This window comes from Apteryx mantelli, chromosome 1 (assembly GCF_036417845.1).
Source record: "Apteryx mantelli isolate bAptMan1 chromosome 1, bAptMan1.hap1, whole genome shotgun sequence".
Taxonomy (NCBI): domain Eukaryota; kingdom Metazoa; phylum Chordata; class Aves; order Apterygiformes; family Apterygidae; genus Apteryx; species Apteryx mantelli.
The window spans coordinates 206,841,742-206,862,205 of record NC_089978.1 but is presented as its reverse complement, the minus strand read 5'-3'; the positions used below and the strand labels follow the sequence as shown (position 1 = coordinate 206,862,205).

Genomic DNA, 20,464 nt, shown 5'->3' with positions numbered 1-20,464 from the left:
GCATGAATCATTCAGTAAAAATCAAAGAGCACTTCTTCATATTTAAACTCCACAAAGCATGCATTTTTTATCATTTCCACAGAAATCAAAGATCCGCAATGATAGAGAAATAGCAATTAACTATGGAATAGTTCTGTGAGGATACCACAGCATATGTTTATTATTTAAAAATAAATAAATTGTAATTGGAAAACAACTAGAAATTTTCTTATGTACAGAAAACTACAGAAAAACAAAGAATTTACCAAAGACTATGTGAATTCTAGAAAAAGTATGTCAAAATATTACAGCAAGAATTGCTATTAATAGAAAGCTTTACTGAGGTATAATTATCTCACTAGCTATATATGTATTTCAGGATACAAATTTATCCTCCAGAAAAGTTCTGAAGAGGCCCAGCTCCAAAATTCTCTCAGCAAAAATACATTCAGCTCATTGAACAAGTCATCAAGAAACTTTTATGAAGTATATTTTAACAACACAGCTGTAGCTCCTATGACAGGCTCCTGCGCTAAAACTAAATATTCAGTAATAAAAATTGTTTAAGAACAAAAGGAAAAATATAACATGAAAATTCTTAAGTTATGTGAAACAATAAATCTTTACGAGTGAAAGGCTATTCCTGTACTTCTCACAGCTTCCATTCAGCATAAACACAGACATCATGCAAGCGAAGTTATCTAGTGTTTGCCAACATTGCTAATAATGAAGTTTTAGACAAGTTCTTGCAAGCACACAGAAACACAATTTTATGCACAGCATTACAGTGACAATATCACTTCATTCCAATTTCTTCAAATTTAAGGATTATTTCAGGATAAATAGGTTTCTGAGGCTTTTGCAAAGAAAAACGCCTTTTCCAACATCTCTTGTTTGACATCAGAATGCATCTTTAGACTAGCAGATAAATATAGTATATCATCTCCAGCAGCTTCCTTCCTTCCTGATGAGAACAGCCATGTAATCTAGGTACATTTCTGTTTGCTTCCTAATATTTCAGTTTGACAGACCTAAATGGTTTTAAAAATTCTACTTCTCATATTTATGGCTTCACAGATTAATAACAAAGCAGCTGTGCAGAAAAACACCCTGTCCATGCATCTGACCACACTCACAAATCCCCATAAACTTTTTTCACATCTTTTTTTAAGCATTGTACAGACTATTCAACACAAGCAACTGTATTTCTGCACATTTACAATTATTAAGCACAAGAGACACTCTATTAGAATAGTGAAATTTTTCATCCTAATCTCTTAACTCCCTTGGAGTTGATTGTAAAGATCTCACAATTTCTTTTTTTTTAGACATTTTGAAACCATTATTCCACATCTCTTTAGCTGGTAAAAAAGCTTAACTGGTAAGTAAAAACAAAAAGGCCCTTCTGCAGGAACAAGCAACTCTTGCAGTCAGCAGTAGTGCACAGCTACACAGGCACAATCTGAAAACACTTTAAAAGCAATCAACTTTCTAAAACTGTTATCAATATTAAATTCTTTCAAATTAATCAGTCTGAATTTTGACAGATAGATGCATCGATCCCTTGTATATTTTGAAGTAAAATTACTGGTTAACACAATGCATTGTATTAGAAAACTTCCCTCTTGTACCTAACAAAAGGACCTGGCAGCCCACAGCTCACTGAGGTTGCTTCTTATGATGTTTTACCATGGACATGTCCCCCTACCAGCTATAGCAGAAGTCTTAGCTGCTCATTCCTACCTCTTGCTGTCACCACAATGATTTCAATGATCTTGCCTTAAGGCACTGAGCGCTATCCAGCAGGGTTCCTGTACATTCACGTTGCCACTAGCATGGATCTGAATTTCAGGAAGTTTATCATTATTCCAATATCTCCCAAGGTGATCCAGACTGAATTCTTGAATCCTCTGATACCCATTGTACAATCCTTTATTCACGCAGGAAAATACCATCAATGCGTCTCTCTAGTTCCAACAAACTATGTTTATGTCCCAATTACTTAAACACACAATCATCTCTCAGGCAGTTCACTTGTTTTCTGTCATACCTGGTTCTATCAATGAACCACAGTCATCATTCTCATTTACACAGCAAGTAACTTTAAAGTTCTGTGTTGTACATAGTTTGTGCAGTTAAGCACAGTGGTGATGTAACTCTCTCTCTTACATGACTGCTGGGAATTGCACTGTGTAAGTAGATTAAGTCAAGTAAGTGTGAAGCCACATCCATGTGGCTGGAAGACACATTCCGAAGGCAGTCTTTACCAGGAGGGCATTAGTGTATGAAACAAAACCTGATGTCTTTTCAATCAGTTACCTGTATCAAGAATTGCAAGCTATAAGGGTGTATTTATGCTCAACAGAAATAGGGAGGACAGAAAGGGTGACTTCATCACAAATCTGAATCTATTTTGGGAAAGGAAAAACCAGAAGGCAAAGCTTGTCTGAAGGACTAGCACCAGGGTAGTGCCAGTCACCCTGGAAGTTAGCCTGGCATGAGCCTGCTAGCTGAAGGGGATACAGAGGAAAAGCAACCATGATAAAGCCAAACTTGAACGAGTAGTAACAACTGGCTTGTAACTCTTCCACTTTTCTGCATCTGTCTCTAAATATAGCAAATGATTTCTTATGCTCTCCACTTGAGTAGGCTCTTGTAGTGAGAACACCTGCGGAAGACCTGGCGAGGAGTCAGTGGCTGGCAGAGTACGTGGTAGCAGGCCCAGCGTGTGAAACTCCACACTGCCCGAATTCCCATCAGGGCCAGGCATGCATATTCCCTTTTGTCAGCAACGTCTAGCTGCTTCCCGGGCAGTAGCTACTCAAGGTTAGCACAGCTAACACAGATAAGGAAACAGTTCTAGCAGATTTAAGGGGCTCTTATGAACAGCAAGTAGAGTCCCACCTGGGCACCCAACCCATGCGTCCGAGTCGTGCCTCCAGCAGCCTCCTGCCAGCGACCCCTCCTCGTGGTTCCAGGGCTCCCCGTGCAGTTTGTAGTGTAAGTCCTTCATTAAACCTATCCTGTTTAACCCCTTATGAATCTTGAGTGTCTCTCTCCGCTGGTATCCAACCCTCTCTTGCCTGCCTCGTGGTCACAGCTCTTTTCACTTTTACCTCAAAATTTGTCTACTATTTAGAGTGATTTCATGGGCACCAGCAAAGCACAGGCACTCCATTCCCCAACAAGGGACAATTCTAAAATGGGTGACCTGTCAGCATTAACCTCCCCTTGGCAAGCACGACCTACCAGCACCACTGGCAACATGAGATGCCAGAGAGGGAGAGAAGTCTCCTGCTGGCAAATATTAGCCAGGGTTTTTGTACCATGCATCCAGGCACTAGGACAAGGGCAGAGACTTGTGGTACTCTCAAGAATGTGAACATGAGCGTCCATTCCACAGAGGGACACAAAGCACTTCATGAAAACTCAAAGCGCAGATGTTAGACCAAAATGAGAAGGAAACACTGCAGGTACTGCTTTTCTGAGACCTCTGAGTGAGGATACTCGCTCAGCCAGGAGGTTGACGTTTGGCAGGTTCAAACCTAACAGCTGACTAGCTGGAGGAAGCTAGGCTAGAAGACTTGTTCTCAGATCTAATAATTCCACAGAAGCTGAGGACTAACAATTTGGGTTTTTAATGAGAGTCAATCTGGCTAAATTTTGGAGAAACGAGTTTGAGAGAACTCATTTAAGACACTTGGCAAGGGAAAGGGGTTAACAACTCAAGCAGAATAAGGACTTACCCCTGACAGTGAAAGCCATAACACACCGATTGAGAGGTGGTTTCTGTCCAGAGTGACAACCAATGTCTCTATTTTGTTCCCCGCATGCACACTTTTTTTTTTTTTAATGGGGTTTCTAAAGGAAATAAGGCTTATGGAGTCATAATGTTTGTCCAGGTCCAACAAATGGTTCCAACAAATAACTTCCAAACTCATTAGCCAAAATTCAACCAAATCGGATAGACCAACTTTTTTCTTCTTTGTGGTAAAAATTCAACAGCTGGGTTGAGGAGAAGGAGTCTTTCCCTCAAGAGAAAGACTGCAATATAGAAAATTACCCACTCTAGGACAGCAGAAAGTATCTAATCCCAACACTCCCTGCCTACAAGCAGAGCGACAGGCAGCTGTTATTGGTTTGAAGCTTGGTTTGCATGGGCCTTAACACACAGGAAAATAGGATAAAAGCTGCAGTGGAGACCAGTGCCTTGAAAGTAATTTCATGAAAACTGTTTGACTTCAGACTGACGTAACCATTCAGATTTAAACTACTTTGTCTACCCAGTTACAGGTGTTAAAGAAGAATATTACAGCAGAAATATATTGAAAATATAATTAATACAAAAACTGCTTTGATTTGAATATATTACTAAGATGGAGAACAATATAAAAAATTAAGTAGCTTAAATTTATTGTGTATTTTATTGCACCAAAAAGAGACACTTGGAGAAGCTGATACACAAAAAATCTGTCACAAAGGCAAATAAGCAGTCCCAAGGCCAAGTGACATGCCTGACATGGTCAGAAACTGTAAGCCATGACCAGCACTGTACTCTGACCAAATTCAGAAATCCTCCAATAAAATAGTTTCTATTAATTTGGATCCTTCAGTACACTAACAGTCATGCTGCTTTAAAATTGCATGTGCTTCATGTCTGGCCAGTATGTGGCACAGCAAAGAAGATCTCAGGAGTATTTCACCTGACCAAATACAGGAAACCACAAAGGAGGGAAATAAGTACTTCCACTGAATAATTCAGCTAACCTATTTTAGAGACCCTATGTTAGGGGACGGGTAAACGCACCTGTAAGCACCTATTCCTCTCCACTAACTATAAAGGGAATCTAAACAATGAAGATATCTATATCTATTCTGTCTGAAGTGATATAAGATTAATTTTCACCCTGTAGATTTACTTGCACCCTTTTGTGTAGACCTGCCTTGGAAATGTGTCTTGGAAATACCTAGATTTATTTTTCTGGGTTTTACACTCTTCTATGTTCAATCTCTAAGAACAGACATTTAATTTGGCAGCACGATTTGATCTCACATGCTGAGGCATGTGCTGTGATACGACTTCTTTGGGTTAAGTTCTTGTTTTCAACATGAAGCAGTGAATGTAGAATTTAGTTTAAGGCATGAATCAAATCATCAGTCTTCTCTCTTGGGCTACAATAAATGCTGAGTTTGTCTTTTTCCCATAGAAAAGCTCAGTCTATCAATACATCTTTTCAAGAGTTTATAATTTGCTTAAATTTGATTCCAAGTAACTAACTTCCCCTCTTGCAATAGGTGGCAGCTCAGAAGAAACACTGATTTGCTTGTTGTTTTGCTACCATTGCCTTCACAGATTAAAAATTTTGTGGAAAAGCTCAGTTTCACACTAAGATCTTGTGTGTATCCTTCATGACAGATTTAGAGAACTCCATTTATTTCATTTCTCTATTCTAAAACAGCCTCAGCAAACCCACTCTTTAAAGAGCAGGCAATAACATCATAATTTAGAAGGAGTACTGAGAAGATCTTAAATCAAAATAAGACTAAAGTAGTGCCTCTTGACAAGGCATTTGATCTAACTCTAAGATCACGAGACTAATGTGTTTTGATAGCACAAATTGAACTCCAGTTGTCAAGCTGACATTTTCAAGAATAAATACATTCCTAAGAGAGGCAGCTGATGTGGCCATACCTCTGGCAGAAAGCAATCAGTCCATCTGGTACTTGGCCTCCTGCCTGATCATTACAACTTATAATAAAACACAGAATCCATTTACAGAGTTTCTGAGTCAATAGGGCTTGGCCCTGGGATTTCTCCCATAAGCTACAAATAACTGGGATGATTTACTACTAGGTTTAATGTTTTCCGTATGGCAAAAGGAGCATTTTACAATCTCATCCCATCTAAGAAAAACAAGTTTACTGGAATCAGCTTGTTGCTTTATGCAAAAATATGACACCACTTAACAGGAAAATACAAAGTTTTAGCATCACATGAACTTTATGGAAGATGTTATACAGGATCAGCCATAACAATCTGAACTCTGCTAGCCATGCCAGCTAGACTATCAGCTACTTAGAGGGCAACCTGCAAAAAGAATAGAGACATAATTTAGAGGTTCAAAGTGTAAGATCTGAATGAATGCATTAAGGGTAAATAAGTTCTTTGACTAAATTAAAACAAATGTTTTACTTTAAAAAAGATCAACTAAAATTTAAGAACAAATCATAAATAAGAATTTATGTTCTTGAAATGACTCTTAATTTTTCAAAGAAGAAATATTTCAAGACATGAAGAAAAGAATAAACCATGGGCTCAGGCAATAATTTAAAATGTACATTTAAAAATTTCTATTGCGCCCTCAGGGCATTCTTGTAGCTTCCGGAATTTTCTTTTTTTTTGTTTCCTCAGAAAAATAAAAATTTATATTCTAGGAATATAGAAAAGGATCTACTTGGTGACAACATTCAAAATCTAATAGAAAACAGAGTCATTCCTTGGGAAGAAAAGGTTGAAATTAACATGGGAGGGACATTTAGATCCTTGACCAAGAAAAAGAGCAAACCTCATGTTCATACTACTCATGCCTGAACAACAGCAGCCATCTAACTGTTCCCTCAGGGGTCTTTCTGTTTTGTTTTGTTTTTCTTCCTTAATATCTTCAAAAGCAGAAGACATGGAAGAAAAGTAGAAAACGGTCTTTCTGTAACAGAAAAGACAGTATATATCTCTAAATCTTTGAATCATCTGAGACAAAATACACTGGACAAAATCAAAAGTGAGTAGTGGTTCATGGTCCTTAAATAATGAGATGATTTAAAACAGCCCTTTCAGAAAGCAGTTGGCACTAATTCACCTAAAACCAGTTCTTTCAAGGAATCTCAGAACATCCTAGACCTAACGCAGCTGGAATCATTTGTCAGCTTTTGAAAATCACGTTCCTTTTATTTGAATTTTTCTAGACTCAGATTTCCCCAGCTGACTAAACCAAGTCTCAAGAGGATTTCAGGGACAATGTGTGTTGATCCTGATACCTCTGACTGTAACAATTTAATGAATTTTTCATGCTTACCAAATTAATAACTGAAAGATTAATCATATTTTATATGTCATCCAAATAGCTGTTAGCCCCAACCAAATGGAGAATACTGAGAATGCACCTCCAGAGGAGAAGAGCAGACATCCCTTCCCAAGACACAGGAGACTGGCAGATCCAACATGGGTGATTTTCACCTATACATAAAAACCATAACCAACTTACTTAAATGACATTTGCATCAGTCCATGCATTGATTGTGATTATAATACTTCTACACTGTGGAAATTTCCAATGAGCTTTACATTGTCAAACTCTAATTTATGAGTTGTTCCAAAGTTATGACATTCCAAAGTAATGACATGCATTTAACTAAACATATATAAATTCTTTCTGAATCACAGAATTTAATTTGGTATGAAATAATCTAGAGAGCACTGTACAAAATACTGTAAGGATCATTCAATCTTCCTCTTTTTCTACCTGTTAGCAAAATTACATGCTTAGATTTAAAGAAGTCTTAATCCACTTTCCCAGCAAGATAAAATGAAGTACATAGTGCACTCAAAACCAGCCTTTTCTGCTTGGATAATTTTTTGCTGGAGTTTAGCCTGTATCTCTTTAAAAAAAAAATGCACATGTGTTATGTGAGTCACGCTCTAACCAGCAAAAGACAACATGAGAATGAAGAAAATATTTCATGAAGTTACTTTTTAATGCCATTCTTTCCTCTAGATTTGTAATTCAATTTCAAAAATTTGGGGGGGGGGGGTTGAGTGACTTAAGAGCTAGGAATTTCTATGTATTTTTAGCCAATATGATAATTAGCTTTCAAATAGCCTTTCTTACAAAACTCTTGTGATCTTTCCATTGAAAAGAAAAGAATTTACAAAACCTTATCAGACCTCTGATCATTTTCAATTAGACCCACTGTTATCTTTAGCTTTCATTACTGTACAGCAAAATAGTAATCTTTCCTGAAATTATTTTAGCATATAATAGCCTCCCACATACCCTGTTGAAATACCTATTAATGAATTCCTTTAATGTGCCCAATGTTGAATTCATATTTATGTGTTCTCTCATTTAAGTAGCAGAGATGTATGTTTTCAATGACAGCAATACCATGTCTTCAAATTACTGCTTTAACACAATACAAACATTAATACACATATCTCAAAAAGAAGTGAGGAAAATTTCATCTTTCACATCATTTACACCATCATAAATGACCTGTTATTTAGAGAAAATCTTTCCCTAAGCGTCATTTCACTATTGTTATCGACTATTTGTGAGCTCACTACTTTTCATTCTTCTTTCCAACGTTCACAATATTCGTCATGTAGACAGGAGGACTAGATACATATCCCTGGAACTGTCAGACAAATCTCACTGTTGGAATATGTCCTGAATAGCGATTCATCCTCAAATGAAAGCTCACAGTTCAATATATTCAAAAATATACCATCTGAGACATGGATTAATTCTTGTAAGATCACATAACAAAAATGACAATCAGAAATCTACCTTCTGCCATTATAATGAGTATTCATCATGCTTTTCAAATCAAAACCATCGCAGGCCTCATAAATTTGCTGGAATTTCAATCTGGTACTAAAACTCTAATATATGAACAGTATTTTCCCTTCACAGGGAATTCATTTCCAGGAAACCTTTCCTCTCTCCTCCTCCTCACCATTCTCCCCCACTTCATTGCATTATTCAGCTAGTTAAATTTAGCTATATCAGATAGGAGGATGGGGGGAAAAAAACGAGAGACCCCAAACCATATAGTTATGCCAGTAAACATCCTAACTGATATGCAGCTCACACCAACTGAAAGCTTTCATACCAGGGAATTGGTATAAGTTAAATGAGTGAAACAATTTTTTTTGTTTGTTTGGCATATGTTGTATTTCTCCTTAGGAATACATTTTGGTAAAGCCACCCAACAAACACTTTACACCATAAACGAGGTCTTAATTTTTTTCCATTTCCCTAAGAAACCAGAATTACAGCCCTCCTACATCGACATCTTTCTCTCTTGAAATATGCTATGGATATTTTTACTTACTACTAGGCAGACAGGGGCACAAACAGTGGAGAACTTTTTTAGTCTAGCCCACTTCTGCCTTTTCTTTTCCTAGTCAAACACTAAGTTTAGATGGAAAGGTTCAGAAAAAAATCCTATCTCCGTGAATACTCTGAGAAGACTAAGAACCAGTCCTTCTCATCCAACTGTTTTGTATTTGCAATATTTTAACACTTAAATCACATCTTCCTTTGCATTTCTCTTTTCTTAACAATTTCACTGACTGAGCCATGGCCTTCCAATACAGTCTCTGAATCAGTTATACTATACTCAGCCTTTAACATTCTGGACAAAAATAAACTATTCATATTGCTTATAATCTCTAAAACCCACTGCGTGAAGCTTATTTACATCTTCATTCCCCTGATCCAGCATGACAGATACTTTTTCTTCTATAAATGACATTGCGAAAATTCCCTGTAAAGATGCTGCCTCTTTCTCAGCTCAGAGTTTAAGCTGAAGTAATTGCTGTTTCTCTATTCCAGCTGGTCTTTTAGCATTTTCTTTCCTCATTCTCTTCATTGCAACAATGTTTACAAACCAAGAAAAAGCATCAATAAATAACACATTATTTTTAAACAATAAAGTTAAAAACCAAAAGCGGAGCACATTTAACTGTAATCTCAGAAAGAGACTCTGAAAGACCAAGGAAGCCATAGCAGGATAGAACGAAGCTTTCAAAACGACATCACCAAAAACAAACAGCAGGCTCTTTTCCAGCGACTACCATCTATCTGCTTCACCATAAATGTGCAAAGAAAGAAATAAAGAAAAAAATCAAGACACATCTGCCTCAGTATCAGAAATAGTTATGATGATGGGTGGGATGTGCAGAAAGTTGTCATCCACTTTAAACTTCAGTAATTACAAATTGTTTTTTCATCATACTCCAAGGAAAGGATCAGCCTTTTTGCAGTAAATTTGAAAGACAAAAATAAAATTTTTAGAGTGGCGTAAGAAGAATAAGGTCTGTTTTCTCACAGTCTGCCTCTTTAAACTCAACCCCCCCCCCCAAATGATCTATTCTGACCTACTCTGAACAGCTAGCTAGTAGACCAAAGATATTTAATAGGGAGATATTAATGCTGAATATCTATTGAAAAAGGAAAATTGAAAAGATCATTACTGGTAACAGTAAGGTATTAAGCCACTGAAGCAACATTAAAGAACACAACAGTAGCTGAAGACAAAAGTAAAGCAGAATACAGAAGCTTGCACCTGCAGGTCACAAGTTCAAATATAAACTGCCTTGAAGGGCTATGAGAGATAAATCGGTTATCTCGGTTTGGGTCCTAGTGGAAAGCGGACATTTATTAAAATCTTCATAATGCATAGCACTGACTGTTAATCTTATTTGAAACGTCAGGAAGGAGATCTGTGATTGAAAAGGTCTGAGGGGAAGAGAAACTCATCTTTAAAGCTGACTCCTATAGAGCAGAGACAAACACAGTGGCAGGGAAATGCACTGAGCCATACCAATTTTGTGGGCAATACTAAAAATAATTTCAGAACGGCTACAGCAGAGCTGACTTTTCATTATGTATATTTTGATGCTAATCTTATGTAACGCATTTGGTGCTGATCAGCATTACAAAGATCAGTGCTCTAAAAATATCTGAACATGACAGATAGATAGATGCTCCTCAGCTTATGTATCCATCCATTACATTTGCTAAAAACAGAATATCAAATTACAGAGGGATTGGTTGCACTGGCATCCCAAAAGGTGTCAACTGAGTTGGCATAAAAAAATACTTGGCTACCTGAAGAAAGCACTTAACTCCTGAACATTGAAAAGATTTAATATCCAAGGGTTTCCTAGCACCCACCCAGCAACATTTTGAGTTGCCACAGTACCACAGGCAACTATGCACTTTTCAAGGACTAAAATTCTTGTAGAGACAGCATATGCTACTTGAAAATAAGTCAATTATGGCTGACAAGCATTACTGATAGAAAAACGTGTTTAGGAAAGCATATCTTTTTGATGGTACTACAGTCTAAGAAAATCTTAAGACCAAAAGTGATGTTACCACAGAAGAAATTGGCATCTCCTCACTTGTACCTCGGAGAATTATTTACATCAGAAGTAAGACTATGAAATTCCAGATGCAGGAAAAAATTACCTTAATCTGAGAGCATTTTAAGCTTCCTCTTGAATAGATTTTGCATGCATCTCACTTTCAGGCTCATTCACATATTGGCTACACCCATAGCAATAAATTAAACAGTGCCAGGAAAGGTTCCGGGACTCTGGTTCACAATCACCTGCACTGCTAAACTGTTAGGACGGTCCTTGGCAAGCTTTTGGCCTGGAACAAAGATTACTCTCCCAACCAAACCCCAGCCATGGCTCAGGAGATGTATTATTCCAGAGACCACCCCCAAAAGACCCCAGCCAGGCAGCCAGTGTGTTTTGGAAGATGAGAGACCTTACTAGCACAGAGGCAGGCTGTTCTGCACCACTTGGCCTTAGAGCCCAAGAACACTCCCAGGTCCATTTCATTTACTAAGATAGATGTTACTATTATGTCCCATGTTGGAGACTTAGAAAGCTCACAGCTAGGACAGCAAATGGGAGTCCTGAGCATCCGTCACAAATCTGTATTGATCTTGGATTCTCATTTGACAGAGCCAGAGATTAGCAAAAACAGTCGAGTGACAGTGTAGAACAATTTAATATACAGCCTTTCTGTAGCAGAAAGGACACATTTTGCTGATCCCTGAAGTGAGGCTAATACAAATCAGAACAAGTTTCAATGATACAAATCTACCTTCAAACAGATGAGACCAAGCTCATTCACTCTGGTGACTAAAGCACTTCTATAAGCAGTAGACCTTAGAGAAATGCTCCTCTTCTGTTCTGAAGGACAGCTATATGTTTTCTTTCCACATTCATATTCTATCTTAAGAGCAAATCCAGACTATTTTGGGACAAGCAGAGAGTGACTGGGGTATATCAGCATTTCACTCTGAAGGAGGGGTTTAAATGACAATGATTTGTTACATTTTTCTTCGTCTCATGCTCTTTTGTGATATTTGCTTTCTTAAAGAACAATGCATTAAAAACAACAATGATCAAATGCATATTACTCATCTTACAATGGATAATAATACCTCATACTAATACAGTTCCAGTAACACTACTTAGTATATTTCTAGTTAATTGGAAAGTAGATGTCAGTAAACCCCAGGAACAAGCAAAGTTTAGAAATAACGTATATTAGTTTTAATCACAGAATTTTTACGTCAGAGCTACTTCACATTTAAACTTTAATATAATTAAATATTCAAAGTTGTTTTACACCATCCAAAATCTAGTGTCACCTTTGCATTGAAAAATAATTCATATAGGCCTAAATCAAAGTTTATCAGTTACTTCCTAAGAATCTTTTTGTACCTGGCTGAGTACTAGCACATTGCTGCATAGTGCTCTACTGTCTGTGTACATTCTAAAACCATATATAACATTGCATAACTCAGATATTTACTTAAGCAAATGCAAATGAATCTCAATATACTACTGAGATCCAGGATAGTGAGAAAGAGGCTGCCTACTCTCTACTCTATCACGTGTATCAGCTGATGTAGACTTTTTCCCCAAAGCAACACAGAATCTACAAACCTAGTTCACCAAAGAAAAATCCATACGCATTTCTGTGTGTGCCAAATGTACAGCTGTCTGTTGTTCTGGTGATCAGAATGTGAAGTTCTCTTTCTGATTTTGCCTTTTGGCATGTTCAGTACCAGAACCCTTTAATATCTAAGTCAAAGACTTCTGAGAATACAGGACAACTATTTGGGCTTTGGTATGGAGACTCTACTTTTTGAGGCACTCATGTCATCTCTTTAATCTGTCTTCTCAAAATGTACTTCTATTCCTGGGTCTTTATCATTTTAACTTTGAAATATATCTGAAATGCGCCAAGTGTCTTTTTTTTTTTTTTTTTTAAAGAAGTTCAGGGGAAGAATTCTTCAAAACGCTAGGAAGGATTGTGTTCTCTCCTCTGTACAGAGCTTAAAAATTTTCTAGTGGCTTATATTAGGCAAATCTGATAATCAGAAAATCCCACACCCACTGCCCAGGGTAAAACCCTGATGAGAAGTCGAGCCTCTGCCAAGAGCTGTGGGCAAAGGATAGATTAATAGCTTTCAAGGAGTACAGCCCACAGCCCCTATTTTGGGCCTCCACCTCATTCATCAACTTTTGTATGATATATGACACACAAGTCCAACCACATCTAGTTAGGGGAATGAAAGAACAATTCAAATTCCCTATTTCCTTCCTCCCTCATTACACCTACTTTCCTTCTCCATTTTTTCAGTGCTTCCTCTTTATGACTGCTTGCAAGTGGGAAAGATCTCCATTATCATTGTCTGCCTGCAGGCTTTTGTCTGGCGGTCCCTTTTTAAGCAGACTTTTCCAAAACATATTATTCCATAAAATATAAATATTCCATATTTAGGAACCTTTTCAAATCACAGGAAATCACAGCTCCCACTGATTCAGCCTTATCTACCCTAACCTTAGGACAAATCTGCCATAGTGTACTACGGTCATGTAGCTTCTTGCTTTGCCTGTACTTCAAGCAGACAAGAACTTGCTCTGCCTGTGCTCTAAGCTGAATGAGAGGGTTGTGCTCAGCATGGTGCCAAGCCTGAGCTAGTCACCCTGGCTTGGAGCAGAGCTAGAATGTGCACTGACATCTGCGAGCACAGCAGAGTGATTTTGTGTTTGCCAAAATCATGTTGGCATTCCCTTACACACCCAAATACAACAATTATTTTTGAGACAGTTCAGATCTCCAGAAGTTGATAGCATAATCATCCCCACCTGCTTGGGAAAGCGAGTGGGCAACCGAATTTTTACAATCCTGTTCCCATAAATAATTGTTTGCTTGTTCATTGGTTAAAAGATGACCAGTCATTTTGTGTTTGACAGCTGAGCCTTCTGGTGGGAAGAGGCAGCAAGACACAGCCACCCCAACACTGATAGCAAGACAGAAGAGATGGCTGTGGGACTCTGATTACAATTAATAAACATAGTCTGACAGGATGACTATAACTCTAGGGAGGAAATTAGTAAGAGGTCTTCCAGGTTCAAAAAGTGGGAGAATCGCATCTTCTCTAAACAACTGCATTTTCATGATCAGAGCACAACACATTTCATCTATGTGCAACTGGTGGGTGTGTTAGTGTACTTCAATCCGCCCACACGCAAAGCTGAGCAGAAATAGCACAAAAGTAAGAGAACATACAGTACTTACATTACCACTCACAATATATGAGCTAACTGAAATCATCACTCAAAAGGCAGAAAGAATGCAACAAAAAAAAACAACTATAAATACTGTTTGGAATATTCCTGTGCTGGGAAAGGACTAGACTAGATGACCAAATAGGGCTCTTCCATCTTCAATCTCTATAAGGAGAATGGATCTTACAATTTATTTTTCTCCTTGTTGGCAAAAGCAAAAATCTTGCAAAATTCCAAAGCTTTTAACCCTCAACATTTCATGACTTCCATCTGCAAGACAAACAGTTCTAAATATCAGTAAGAGAAATATCTCTAATGATAGTCAAACTGAAACATAGTAATTGCAAAGTTGCAACAAAAAGATTTTTAATTATGAGAGAATTATAACATTTTAAACACATTCAAAGTTCAGCTCCATAAAAGACTAAATTACAGGGAATTGACTGGGGAGATACATTTTTTTCTTGGTTTCATTCAACAGGTGACTATCATTTACATTTTTATACATACAAAACAGAAATCTGATTGAAAGTGGCATATGGACAAAATTAAGCAAGAATTCAAAAGATTTCTGCTATCTATCAGGCGTCTTTTCCAAAAATGGACAGCCAAAAACTGTTCACTTCTTCATTATGGAACATCATTGCAGAGCCTTACCTCTCGAAACCTGCCATGCAATTATTGCTGCTGTATCGAAAGCATTTAATAGATTGGTGAGATAAAAGCTCTCTTTTTTGTCTCTTCTCAACTACAAATTACACAAATGGGTCAACATTTCTGTGAGGGGGAGTTTTAAACACCATGGATTCTCAACCAAAATGATTACTCAACTTTTTCTTTGTTTTCAGGAAGTGCAGCTTCCAAGTTTCGTGTGAGAGATTCATGCATAAGTGTATATAGGAAGTACAGGCAAGCTAGTATTCTTTTTTATCTGGCCCACCTCACTTGTATGAAAAAGTGGCTCAGTAAGCAGCAGTTATGTTAAAAAAATAAGCAATGGATTAGAATGTGAAATGCAGAGAAGGCAAATCTTATTCATCTACAATACAATGATCAGATTTGATAACCTCTCCTCCAATCTGAAACAAGAAGGATGTAGAAATAGTGACCAAATAGAGATCTTGCAATGTCTGTAATCATTATGAGGATGCTTTGGCTTCTTGATTTATGGAAAAGGTGAACAAGAAGAGATAAAATAATAACGGCACAGAGAGAATATGCCAAGCACAGTTCCCCAGCATCACATAACAAAACATGGGATGGGGAGTTAAAAGGTAATACTCTTAAATTAACAGATTTTTTTTATTATTATTAATGCAACACATAAGTATTCCTTGGAACTCTGTATAATAAGAACATCTGCAATTACATTAGGTGCAATTAGGACAATAATTCTTGAATTAGGACAATAATTCTTGAATGCTTCATGGCATGCACCAACCACATCAACCATCAGCAATGGATTAGCTAAAGATTCACCCAGCAGCAGATCACACCCACCTACTGCTCACAAAAAGTTATTTACACCTTCTTTGAAATCATTTGAACTGGCTAATACAAGAATTGATCTCAAACACAACAATAACTAGTTCTTGGTGTGGGGAAATCTTAGAAGCAAAATATTCAAAGCTACAAAGTCAGAAGTCATAGAAATAACCATTTTGGATTCATAGGAAAAGGCCATTTTTTCTTACTTGTTTTTGCTTTAGCACTATAAATCTAGCTTGTTATATTCTGCTTTTACTCAAAGCTGAAATCTTTGAGTCCTGAATAAGAATTTTCTTGTTATCTCTCCTCTCTAAAGCTAACTGGAGAAACAGTGATGAAACCAATTATCTTAGTAAAATAGAATTCCTTTTTTGTGGAATCATTATCTCATTCAGAAGGAACTGAAAAGATAAAATTCCTTACATCAGAATGTCTCATTTCAACACTTTTAGAACTGCACATTTCATTTTTTCATCATTCAAATCCACTGGCAATATTATAAAATTAAAACATAAAAATATTTCATATGACTTAAAAGTGTTCTCCCAATCTTCCTTCACTGAAGGTTTTGAGATTCTTTTGTTTTAATTTGGAACAAAACTTAATTGTGAATTCCTCCAGGAAATTTAATTTCCATCTTTAGCTCTGCTCTACTAGAGCTCTCAGAAATCAAGCATCTCAATGGATGCATTATTCGGTCACTCTTCTCAGCTTTATAAAGCTATTGCTGTAGTCTGGATTGCAAGATTGAATGACAACTGCATTCTTGGCTATGCCACTAAAATGTAAAGAAACAGTGCTGTCCAACATAGCTCCTGTTCTACACACAGTAGGCATTTCAGGCTCAATCTGGCTGCCTAAAAATAGGTGCAAAAGACCATGAAGATGTGCTAGATTATGTCTACAGGGCTGGCAAATATGACACAGGACATGTGGGAGAGCAATGCCCTTCTGGAAAGGCAGCTGAAGGCCACGCAAGACATCTCAGCACTTTGAAGATAGCACCTATACACCTATGACAGCAACTGAGTTGAGCCCCTCCAGTTTTGAAAGTTTTAGCATGGCTATCAGTAAGGAAAGAAAACATTTTCTATAGTTGTATAGAAGCAATACACAGCTTATATTGCTTCACAATTTGCAGGTATATTCTTGATGGGCATTCAAGTTCAAGTTCATTCTGCCAGTTCAAGGAATCCTCTCTCTTGGTTATTCAGAGTTTTAAGTTTTACTTTCAGTTGTTCAAATCAATAAGTTCAAAGCTTCAGGCTTCCTTTATTCCTGCTTTCGTTTAGTTTAAAATCAACTAATATAAAGCCAAAAATCATATACTTGTCAGTTTAATTCTGCATATCCTTTTTCTCAGGGTTTTCTTAAGAACTTGCCAGCTGGCTGACCACAAAATGATGTATGTTCTTGAACAAGCCACTGGCCAGATATAAGTTCTAACAGAGATGATGAGCACAACAGACTTTAGTGCTTTCACAGGTACAGCAGACAGGTCTATTTTATCAGTTTAATGCCATTGTCTAACATAACCTACAATGTCAAAAGGTATTCTGAACCGTAATGAAGTGTATAGGCTAATCTGCCTTGTACTACACAGACATAAATATAGACAAGAGTTTGGTTTTTTACTCATGTTGAGTAGAGCAACCTACAGAACATCCTGATTTCTTTTACTAGCAAACTTCACTCTGAAATTATAAAGTCATATGAAGTCATGATTCAGTGTTTTTAAAGGAATACCCAACTAAATAACTACAGTCTAAATATATAGTAAAATAACATAAACATGTATTTTTCTTTTTAAATTATAATACTCTTTATGACCTTCATGACTGTTCTACCTATGTTCCTTCTACATACACTAGTTTGCAAACTTACAATATTATTCATCCAATAGACATGGTAAACAAAGTATTTGCTACTGGATTTCAATTTTTATATAGGCATTCAGAGACAGCACATGTCTAAAAGGTAAACAGAATCCTTACTAACTTAATTCCTGAAATATTTGTAGCCATTTGCTGTGAAAAATTGTTAGCAAGCATCTCTGTCTTTAAATGAACCAAATAGTAAATGAATGTCACCAAAATCTGAGTTTGCTTTCAGAATAAAAGCTGCTGAAGAGAAAACCTTTGTTATAAATACAAGTAGCTTCTTATTTCTTGCAAGTCTGCATATTGTACAAATTAGTTTTAATTTCTACATAATAAAAGCATTAAAATTTCAGCAACAAACTTCACTAGAGAACTATTAATCCTAAAATTTCTTTTTTCGTAATATGACGATATTCACTGTGCCTTCCAGTTGGCTCCTTGGGATGCCCTTCCCCTTCCTCTATTCAGTTTCCCACTAGACAACAGCACATGACAAATGATTGAAAGCAAGTGACAGAAGCAAACACATACAAAATCAAGCGTCAGTTAAATATGTACCATGGAAAAAACATGCCCAAATTCTGGTGCAAATACTGAAAAAAAAATATTCGAATGGTCCAGGTTTTAACACCATAAAGAAGATGTATCATGTAACTGATGGACTATCAAATGCTGGTAAACATTAAATTTAATGGAATTGTCTTAATTTTACTTGAAGACCACTAGAATTTTGTAATTTTTTAAATCAATATGGCAAGTTCAATTTGGAGTTATACACACAATTTTTTTTGCTGTCAATAGACCTGCATGTGTTTATCTGAAGGCAGAATTTAACTGAAAATGTTTCCAGATACAATGGAAAGCTAATTCAATGATTTTGTCTATCTAGATTGCATTATTGTTACATTGTAAAGGTACAAAAAAGAAAACACTTTATATAGAAAAATGGAAGATTTTTTAGAAATTTAAAATTACTTACTAGCTGCTCTGACTTCACACCATAGAGCTGAATGGTCTTTGCCACATTTTTTGCCACAGCTAAACTGAGGTTTGGATCAACAGCTGCCACATTGAGCTCACTGGAAGTAAAGATTACAAATTTTATTAACTATTAACACATAGTTATGTGGCATAACAATTTAGAGAGAGTAATACATATAACCAAAGCTTTATAAGCACTGTAATTCAGTTTACAGTTTAACAAGCCATTTGGGAATTTTATGTGCAGAGTATTCCTGTTCTGGTAAAAATGAGCAAAGTTTAGGAATGACACTTCAGTGTGAAATCACCTTGTCTATTAGTAATTCCATTCAAAAATATTGACTGCAATTAACTACATTCAAGGTTTGGCAGCAGTCTTCAAACATTACAGGTGAATACGTAGTCATTCAACTCTGGAATAATATGAGCTGTGCAGAAATACCCAGGGGATGCCTTAGTTTGACACAACTAATAAGCTGTATTTTAGGCAAAATGGTATAGTAACAGAGGCCCCAAAGGAATGACAGGGAACAAACTGAAGAAGAAGAAAAAAATTCTAAATTGCTTCCAATATTTCGTGTTCATGCAGCCCCACAGATATCCATCACCTGGGGCTGCATTCGTAAGTGCTCTACTGAGACCACAGACACAGCCAAGGCCAATCTCGACTGACCATCATGCTACTGGTGATGAGATTAACCTCTCCCCTGAGAACTGGAGAGATAGTAGGCACCCTGATATCAGAATATATCCCTCTCTGAGAACTCTGCAGGGCCCCAAACATCATGAGCTAGAGGCCATTCCAGAAAACTCAGATCAAGTTTTAGAATTTTCATGGCCTTTTCCCTTTTTCTCTACAAGAACAGACATTAGAGGTGCTGAGCATTAGCAACTCCCAGTATCAAAGGTTTAGTATTTAGTATTACCTGCCTACACACGCTAGGAACACTGCCCATGATTTTCAGGTTCTATTATACAGACCAGTCTTTACCAAAAACTTATCAGGGAAAATACTCCACTAATAATTTAAATATCTCATTTTACAAGTTCTACCCAGAATAGTTGTATTCATCTATTATCTTGCTGTTTCACTCCACTAGATTATTTACATCAGGGATTATCATTTGCAGCCAAGCAACTATCATCTTCTCTTTGACATAGTCAGAATAATTAAGATATCAGGCATTTAAATATGTTTAAAGTTTCTCCTGTATTGTAAGCTAAAAACAGTAAAATGTCTCATGTATACATGCAGAAGAGTCTAAATGAATATTCCAGTTATTCCAGAACAACAAAATGCAGAAGAAAAACCCTGACTTAATTTTAACACTAATCATTTGTATAATTAAAGAGTAAGCTAACTTTTACTGCTTCATTTCTAAAATTATAACTTAGGAGAAAAAACATGCTGAAATTATATGTTGCAATGTATTTTACCTGCATACCTGGCTATAGTCTTAATAATGCTGTCAAGCTCGTCAGAAGAAGGAGGATTACGACCTCCAGGAGGGAAGACAAGATTGATAGGATCAAAGAGTCGAGATAAGGATTTTGACAAATAAGCAGCTTCATATGGTTGCAGTGAATCTTTCAAGGCCTTTTCTGGACTGTGGGTATAAGGCAAAATTATTACATTTTAAATTAAAATATACAATAGCATTGTTATATCTTTCCAGACCATACAAACTTTGCAGTATCTAGCCCAGTTTTTCTTTCTGCTCTCTAAACATACACACTTGAAGATATTTGG

At 36.8% G+C, this 20,464-nt stretch overlaps 1 protein-coding gene across 3 annotated transcripts in view; it reads right to left on the bottom strand.

The window, feature by feature from the left end:
- COG5 (component of oligomeric golgi complex 5) overlaps window positions 1-20,464 on the bottom strand; it is a 194,637-nt gene that overhangs the window by 30,739 nt on the left and 143,434 nt on the right. For all 3 annotated transcript variants that reach the window (XM_067316262.1, XM_067316267.1, XM_067316272.1), the window contains exons 13-14: window positions 20,160-20,321; window positions 18,713-18,812 (exon numbers count right to left, since the gene is read on the bottom strand). In XM_067316262.1, the coding sequence (XP_067172363.1) occupies window positions 18,713-18,812; window positions 20,160-20,321 (262 nt within the window). The remainder of the gene's footprint in view (window positions 1-18,712; window positions 18,813-20,159; window positions 20,322-20,464) is intronic.